At 44.7% G+C, this 8759-nt stretch overlaps 1 protein-coding gene across 1 annotated transcript; it reads left to right on the plus strand.

Moving 5' to 3' along the window:
- Positions 1-1038: 1038 nt before the first annotated feature.
- Positions 1039-8531, plus strand: LOC123158856 (uncharacterized). Its single transcript, XM_044576677.1, has 4 exons — positions 1039-1341; positions 1750-1853; positions 6667-7503; positions 7939-8531. Exons 1-4 carry the CDS (start codon positions 1269-1271, stop codon positions 8494-8496), a joined length of 1572 nt encoding a protein of 523 aa, XP_044432612.1. The 5' UTR covers positions 1039-1268; the 3' UTR covers positions 8497-8531.
- Positions 8532-8759: the final 228 nt, after the last annotated feature.

An 8759-nucleotide genomic window follows, 5' to 3' on the forward strand; every position in this document is an offset into this window, starting at 1 on the left:
CTTTCTACTTTCTTGCTCATCACTAGCCCGAGACATAATGACATGTTGATAATTAATATCACTCCTATGTTTCCTAACATAGTGCCCGTTACGTCGGAAGCGCTCGCCATGCATACCGGGTCCATGCAAAATAGGTTCCCCCAGTGGTTCACTCAGAAAAGTCTGGTGCATGTTTTTGCCCCTGCATGTATATCATAATCTTTAGCTCTGAAAGTAGACATTCCTTTTCTGTTCCACAGTTCCTTCCTGCTAGCTTCCTCCTGAGACTGTTGGCTTTGTTCAACTAGCCTGTCCCTCAAAACCCGTTTTCTCTGCTGTTCCAGACCATGTCGCAGATCCTCCTCACAAGAACCCCTAAACCTGATGTCCACATTATAAGAATCGTCAGACAATCCCTTATCCCTCCTTGAGCAACTGCCAGTGCGGTACTCGTTAGATAAAACAAAATCCGAGCTAGTATTTCTTTTCGATGGGATATCTCTCACCCTCGGTTGCTCCAGTCTAGCCCTTGAAACATCTCCACTCTGGGTACTTACAAAGCTGTTATTACCATACGTAGCAGCACTAGAAGATCCCACCTTACCCTGATTGCTGCTACCCAAAGAAGCTCTTAACCATTCCCCCCATTGATCAGATGAGTTTAGGGGCGGATTACACACTCCTCCCACATGAACCAATCTACCACATTCAAAGCAGAAGTGCGGGACTTTTTCATACTGAAAATCAAACCAAGTCCCCTCTTTATCATCCTTAGATTTTTTTTCTGCAGAAGTGCTGGCAGAAGTGTTAGCCGCTTTATTATTAGGGAAAGATAATAGATAGATACTCATTCAACTAGTCTATTTTAGGCAACCTCGTTTTTTTTTGAATTTTTTTAGGCAACCTCGTTGAACTAGTGATTTTGGGAAAAATACTTTTTTAGACACATTTTGGGAAAATACTTTTCTTTAGTGGAAATTTTGGGAAAATACTGGTCGAGCCATATTGCTACTGGGTCTCTCATATGGGCTGGTAAACGCAGGCTTCCAGGAGGCCCAGCAAGGCTTACGCGCGAAGTAAGCAGGTTAGGGTTTGGTTCACGCCGCGGAGTCCTGCCATAGTTATCCCCGCGCGGCGGCGCCGATCCGGTTTCCTGTCCCGCGAATTGCCTTTGTCCGATTCATTTAAATCGAAATTGCAACCTGGGACGGCGGTCACCTCTGCTGGGTTCAACTAAATAGAGGGGTGAAACCTGCCCCGATCTCTCGTATCGGCTTCAGGAGGGTATCATGGGGCTGCTGGAGCTTAACCGGTTGATGTCCATGCGGCAGCGTCGGCGCCACCGGAAAATCCAATCCCGTAGTAAGTCGGATCTTGCCCCTCCCTCTCGTCGCATCGCCTATATTCTGTTTTGTGCAGATACACTGCGTAGTATTTTTCCACTGTCTTATGCAGAAAGACTCGATTTTTATCCTTTCTGCTGTTTGGGATCTAATCCTGCTATAGGTCTGTTCAAGTACGTAGTCTTACTTTGATGGATGTCAAGATATTTACCTTGCTCTGATGGATAGCTATTGATTTATCTCTTCGAGTATGCTAAGATAGATAGATCTCTTTTTCTAACCTCAATTTGCACTGACCAAATTAGTGACACAACATTACTGTTTGAAACGAGACGACCAATGTACATACTGAAGCACTACTAGTTTGTTGTTTTCTTATGTTCATGTCTGCACTATTCATGACCATGGATGATGTGTCTTATCCTAGGTATGTCGATTTCTTCGGCTAAACGAAAGGGCTTGCCTGGTCAACAAGACGTCAATCCCCAAGCTTGCAAACGAAGGACGTATTCAGTGCCGGACCTTCCAAAGGTATGCCAATACAACGCTGATGATTCCTGGCCGAACAATGATATTCAATGCCGTAGTTAGGCTAAATGTAAGCTCTGACAACATATGTTAATTAAGGACTTTATTCACTAATTTGTTGTTAAAAGTGCGAAGAGTAAACAACCAGCTTCCTCGGAATGCCGGGCTCAAGTATATTAAAAACGTTACAACTCACAAATGCTGGGCACGTTTGCTGCACAACCGATAGTTGTAAAAAAAATAAAAACACTCGTCGATGATTGAGATCATGCGACACATGGGCTTTGACGACAAATGGTTGGGGGTGGATCAAATGGATCTTCCAATCTCTCGCCTCGGTATTACCCAATGGTCTCCCTGGGGGTCAATTTGCCTGCCATAGAAGTGTATGACAGGGTGACCCCTTGTCATTACTCATATTTGTGCTAGCCGCAGTGGATTACGATCTTAGCCATGCCAGCATGTGTCATAGAGGCTACGCTCATGAAGGTGTTGCTCGTGGATTATGCGTCTGTCGGTCTCAAGATCAACTTTCAGAGATCAATTTTGGCACCCATAAATATTTTGGATCAGACTACCACGGACCGGAACTGGCCACGATTTTCCACTGCACTGTTGGTACAATGCCGTTCACATACCTGGGCCTTCCGATGGGGACGACGCGCCCCTCTGTTGCTGATTTGATGTAGTTGGTTGATCGAGTTGAACGCAGGCTGAGGTAGACGCTGTCCTTGCTCTCCTATGCTAGCAAGCTTTGCTCAGTTCAGTCCTCACCTCCATTGCAATATACCCCACATGCATCACCAAGATACCTTCCAAGTTGGTTGAGCAATTTGATAAAATCAGACGCCGATGTCTTTGGAGCAAGAAATCTGAACAAGGGGGGAAATCCAATTTGCTTGCTGCCTGGGATCTCGTGTGTCACCAAGTCGTCGAGGCCTAGGAATTCTGATATCAAGATGCAGAACACAAGGCTACTTCTCAAACATCTCCATCACTTCTATAACAAGCATGGCGTGCCCTGGATCAACCTTATCTGGTCTAACGTACTATGGTAGTGATGCCCCCACGCTTCTGCCCATGCAGGTCCTTCTGGCGGCAAGATGCATTCCCGCTTAATGACATCTAGCAGGACATTTCAAGGGCTGATATTGGAGATGGCTTGGCTGTGCTCTTTTGAAAACACTCCTGGCAAACCACGATCCTGGCAGAATCCCACTCTCTTTCTCTTTGCAAGAAGATACCTCGGTCTGGGACTTCTTGTGCATGACTGATCTGCAAGTTGGATTCCATCTGCCTTTGTCTGCTCAAGCTCACCAGGAAGTCCGAGAGTTGCAAGCATTAACAGCGTCAGTCACACTTGATGGTGCAACTGCTGATCGCTGGACGTGTTTGTGGGGGCCTATCTACACGTCGGCAAAATTTTACAGATTATTCTTCAAAATACCTGCTGGCTGAAGCGGCCTGTGGATGGATTGAAATTCAAATGCACTATGAAGCTCAAGGTTTTTGTCTGGGTTTTGCTTGCTGACCGCCTTAATACTAGAAACATGCTTCAGAGAAGGCATTATAATGTTGGGAATGATGTTAATTGCACATTGTGCACCCTTGCGGACGAATAAAAGGTGGATCGTCTCTTTTTTCACTGTCCATTTAGCACTGCTTGCTGGGCATCTATCAATATGTCCTGGGCTGCTGGTGGTGATAGACTGCACCTCATCCACTCCTGGAGGCAGGGTTGGTCCCGCCCTTCGTTCATGGAGATATTTGTTGTGGCAGCTTTGAGTATTTGGAAAGAATGAAATGACAAATCTCTGAAGGGATCGTCCCCTCCCATCGCTCCTGGATTACAAGATTCAAGCAAGACTTGATGATGTTTTCTCATAGGGCAAAGCCTTCGCTAACTGTTATCATTCCATTGGTTGTGTAGTTTGTTGGGGGCGCTGATGTACTAGACACTCGTGTAATATATAACCCTTTTGTCTTGCTACAATCATGTCTACTGTCTTTATGTTAAAAAGAATAGTTGTAAAAAGATGGACACACAGACAGGTAGCCACATTCATTATGCTGCTACAGCTTGTTTTATTAATTACCAAAGTCATAAGAGACATTAGAATTATCTAAATAAATAAAATATATATACCACAAGGAGGGAACACTTGCTCCATGCGTTTCTCCAGAGTCGTCATATGGTTCATATCATTACTTTAATTGCGCTACCCCTTCAACATTCTGAATAGATGGGTTCCACATCCTGAATAGATTGGTTTGTCACCTCACTAAAACCTTGTATCTGGTCCTTGTCGCAGGAAACAGTTCAGCCATGATCGCAAATTCGCAGTGGCATGCATGCATTTCTCTTTTCTAGCCTAACTAGCTCGCTTTGCAGATTCTTTCTGAGGACTCGATTATTTGTCTGAAGACAAGACAGTCCTAATTGAAGGAACAGGCCAAATTCGTTTCCTAGATTATGTAAGCCAAAGCTTTTGCCAATCCTAAGTCCAATTCTTCCTTCTTAAATTCACACGTCTCTATGAGGTAATCCCTCCATTCCATATTAGTTGTCACTCAAACGGATGTATCTAGCACTGAAGTATGTCTATATACCTATGTTTTTAAGGCGGTAAGGCGAGGCGAGGCGCTGGGGGGGCGCCTCACTGCCTAAGCGGTAAGGCATAAGGCGAGGCGACGCCTTAGACACATACATATATAATAGATGGCAGCCAATTAGGAGATTTAACTACTAGCATTGACATCATAAATTGTACATACATATATAACAGATGGCAGCCATTTAGGAAATTTAACAACTAACAGTAACATAATTAGTTGTTGCCAAATCATAGGCCTCAAATCATCTTCTGTATATGACAGAACGGCGCCTTTGAACTTCAGCTTCATCCTTCTCATCAATATATCGCTCCATAGCTTTAAACTTTCTAGTGTTTAAGGATTTGCGCATCTCTATCCTAATCTCCATAGATGCCTCGGGACACATATCTGCATCACTACAACCCCCAGAAAGGTGCTGCTTCAGCCTTCTCACTCCAGCATGGACTATCTTGCCACACAATGTACACTGGAGTAAATCTTTCCTCTCTAAATCTGGCCAGAACCCATACTTCCAAACTGGATCATCTGATGTAGCTCTTCTCCTAGGATCCATCAGAGCAGGGCCACCTCGCTGCTGCAGCAACACTGAGAAAAGACCCAATCAACCGTCAAAGAGAGAAGAGCCAAATCACTAGAGCAAGCAGACAAGCATGGGGAAGGAGAGAAGCGATGGTGGGGTTGCTGCCTTGTGGATGGAGAAGCAGATTTGGGAGCAAACAGATGCAGAGGAGGAGCAGGCAAGCAGCCAAGCACATCTACAGATCTACCTACAATGCAGGAAGAAACAAAGTACTAGGAGGGGTAGAAGAAAATTCAGAGGAGGCCAGGATAGAAGTGAGATGGAACGGGAGCCACACCTTGCTGTTGCGCCAGAGTTGGAGGGAGAGCTGAGCCCGGCGAGGAGGGGCACAGATCGGAGCTGTAGAGGAAGGAGCCGCCGCCAAAGGTCAGAGAGGAGAGAAGGAAACCCTATCGGGTGGATTGGACGATTGGTTCGATCCTCTCTGTCCCGCCCTTCGCCTTATACCTGTTCGCACTCGCGCGCGAGCCCAATATTTCCAGCGAAAGCCCGCGAAAGCTTCCCGCGTGGGCCACTCTTTCCCGCCTGGAAGCAGCCCATGGCGTCCGATCTGGCCCAAGGCGCCGCCCTACGCGCCTAGGCGGACGATTCAGACGCCCTAGGATCTAAAGCGGACGCTTTACGACGATGTGTAAGGCAGGTTCGACGCCTTGCCATCGGAGGGCGCCCCGACGCTAAGGCGTCGCCTAAGCGACGCTTCACAGACGCCTTAAAAACAGAGCTATATACATCTGTTTCAGCGACAACTAATATGGAACGAAGGGAGTAATTCTCTTGCCTTTGGAACGAGAACTTCTCTTTTCTTTCTTTTTTCCATGTCACTTGAATGGTCTTTCCTCCAACATTCTCTGAAGCCTTCTTGCTATCTTATGTATGCTTCTTTGCATGATTCGCCTCCTGGCCAAACATTTACTGCCAGTCTCATTTCAGTTTCATTCTTGCTGGTTAGCTGACGGTCTCTAGTTTGACCTTTTCTGAATACGAACTCAAAGCCAACAAGTTAAAGAATTTCAATTAAATCTTGGTCACTGAAGAGAAAAAAAAAGGCATGTTAAGAAGCCTATCTAGAGGTACTTTACAAAGAAATCCTCCCCTACCTTCTTAGCGAGCCTAGAAGCATATGAGTACGCACTTTCAGAATTTCAGAACTGCAAGAACGGGCACAAGTTGTCAGTTTTCATAAACCTGAGCACAAGTGTGATATTTGACTACATTGTTGAAGTTATTACTGCAACCACATGTTTCACGTGGAAAAAAATAGATGTAGTGCTTCTGCATATTTTGTCGTAGTTTCATAATTCCCACTAGAGCATCAGTTTCCATGTTATGCCTTTTAGGAACTAGTAATGCCTCTGCTTAGCGAATAAAACAGGTCACACTTGTTAGGAAGGCCACTAATGATACTGTCAAGGAAAACCACTTGATGTAATGTAAATAATTTAGCTAGCGCAATCGCATTGTGTGGTGCTAGTTATAACTCTGTAATAACACAGCAGACCTTTGCAGAGAGCACCTGTCACGTAATGCTACTACATATGGTCCTACTTTCCCTCCTTGTTAATGGATCCACTTGCCTATACAATTCTGGTGTTAACGTTTCTTCTATTCTTGTGTTTGCAGGACATCTGGCATGATATACTGTCCCTGCTGCCGCTGTCAGATGCTGCCCGAGCTGGCTGTGTGTCTCACACATTTCTAAGCTCCTGGAGATCCCATCCCAACCTCACCTTAAGCAAGGAAACACTGGGCCTGAATGGAAATGCATGTGGACAAGATGAACTGGCACGGATTTTCACCAACAGAGTTGACTGCATTATGGAAAATCACTCAGGTGGCTTGAAGACATTCAAGCTTGATTATTGTGGTTCTTCTTTCGACACCAGCTGTCTCAACAGGTGGCTTGACAGTGCTGTTACTCCAGGGATTGAAGAAGTCAAACTTTCAATGCCTCTAGGATGCAACGCAGTTTATTACGGCTTCCCATGCTCAGTTTTATTCAGTGGGAGTGGAAACTCAATTCGACATCTTCACCTTAGCCGTCGTGCCTTCCATCCCACGGCAGGACTTGGTTGCTTGACAAGGCTCCATCTGTCTCAGGTGCACATCACGGGAGATGAGTTAGGGCACCTTCTGTCCAATTCTCTTGCTATGGAGGAGCTGACTCTCAATGGTTGTGGTAAGATCATTCACCTCAAGATATCTTGCCTGCTACATCGGCTCAACAGCCTGTCAGTGTTTAATTGCACAGCTCTGCAAGTGATAGAGAATAAAGCACCAAATGTTTGCCTTGTCCGCATCGATGGCGCCCTAGAGGAACGTCTGGTTGGAGATTTGTTGCAGGTGAAGGAACTGCAAATGTTGGATTACTACGAATGTGACCTTGTTCATTATGCTTGTTCCAAGCTTCCATTCATCATGCCAAATCTTGAAACCCTCGGCCTATCTTCGGCTGGAGAGGTATATTCTCAAACTTTGGGTTTTTCCATTTATTATTTATTGTTTTTGGAAGGATGACCGGCAGTAGATTTGATTGTCAGATGCAGGCATTATTTTGTGATAGCAGTAGTCGTGCCATTGGTTAAGTTTAACCTATTTTTAGGGAAGAAAGCATTTAACCTAGATGTGTGTGCAGATGCTCAGCACACCAATCTTAGCTGTCAAATTCCTCTACCTGAAGAAGCTGCGGATTGATCTTAATGATCTACAGATGGGGGGCTTTTCCCCAGCCTATGATTATTTTTCTCTAGCTTATTTCCTGGATGCGTGTCCTGTCGTGGAGAAGTTTGTGTTGGGTGCAAGTCACTTGTCCTCTAGCTTGCAACCATGATATCAAGTATCTGCATGGTGTGGAACCATTTAACTCTAGCATGTGTTTTGTTCCTATGGATGCAGGTATCACAGACTCGAGTAAAGCATGAATTGATTTGTGATGAAGACTCGAACATGAGACAGATGCTGGGACATCGCCATTGCAACCTCAAGAACGTCAGGATAATGGGCTTCTGCTCTGCAAAGAGCATGGTCGAACTAACTTGCCATATTCTTGAGAATGCAACTTCACTCGAGCGCCTTACGTTGGACGCCATATACGATAATAGTAGTTATGGGGACGCTGATAGGTCTTGTGTCGGAAAAAAGGGTGAATGCAACCCAAAAAGCAGGAGTATCATCAAGCACGCCCACAAAGGGCTGTGGGCAATTGGTAAATATGTCGTGGAGAAAGTTCCCTCCACGGTTCAGTTAAGTGTGAAGAAGCTCTGCAGCCGTTGCCATAAAATTAAATGGTGGTGCCTGGCCATGCAGGCTTTAAAAATACAAGTGTATTTCGTGTACCTTCTTCAGTTGATGAAACATTCTATCAGTGTTGTACAAAAATACATGGGCCGTGCTTTCTTTGTTTCTTTCTTAAACAATCATTTGTCTGGTTATGTCAAGATCAGCTCCTGGTGAACATTCTATTTTGACAACGGCAAAAATTACATTTACAATGATCATTAAGTTGTGACATTAAATTCTACTCCCTTCTCGGAATTTTGTGACAATTTTAAAGGATAGGAATTTTGTAGCAAAATTTTCTTTGGAGCTCTTTGGTTTGTAGGAATTGATTCCTATAAAGTTTCACCAAACTTGTACATAAATATATCAATATCCATAATATCAAATCAACGTTATTATATTCATCATGAAATGGAGAAGTTGCTCCGTACGACTCG

The sequence above is a fragment of the Triticum aestivum genome, chromosome 7B, assembly GCF_018294505.1.
Source record: "Triticum aestivum cultivar Chinese Spring chromosome 7B, IWGSC CS RefSeq v2.1, whole genome shotgun sequence".
In the NCBI taxonomy this organism is placed as follows: Eukaryota; Viridiplantae; Streptophyta; class Magnoliopsida; order Poales; family Poaceae; genus Triticum; species Triticum aestivum.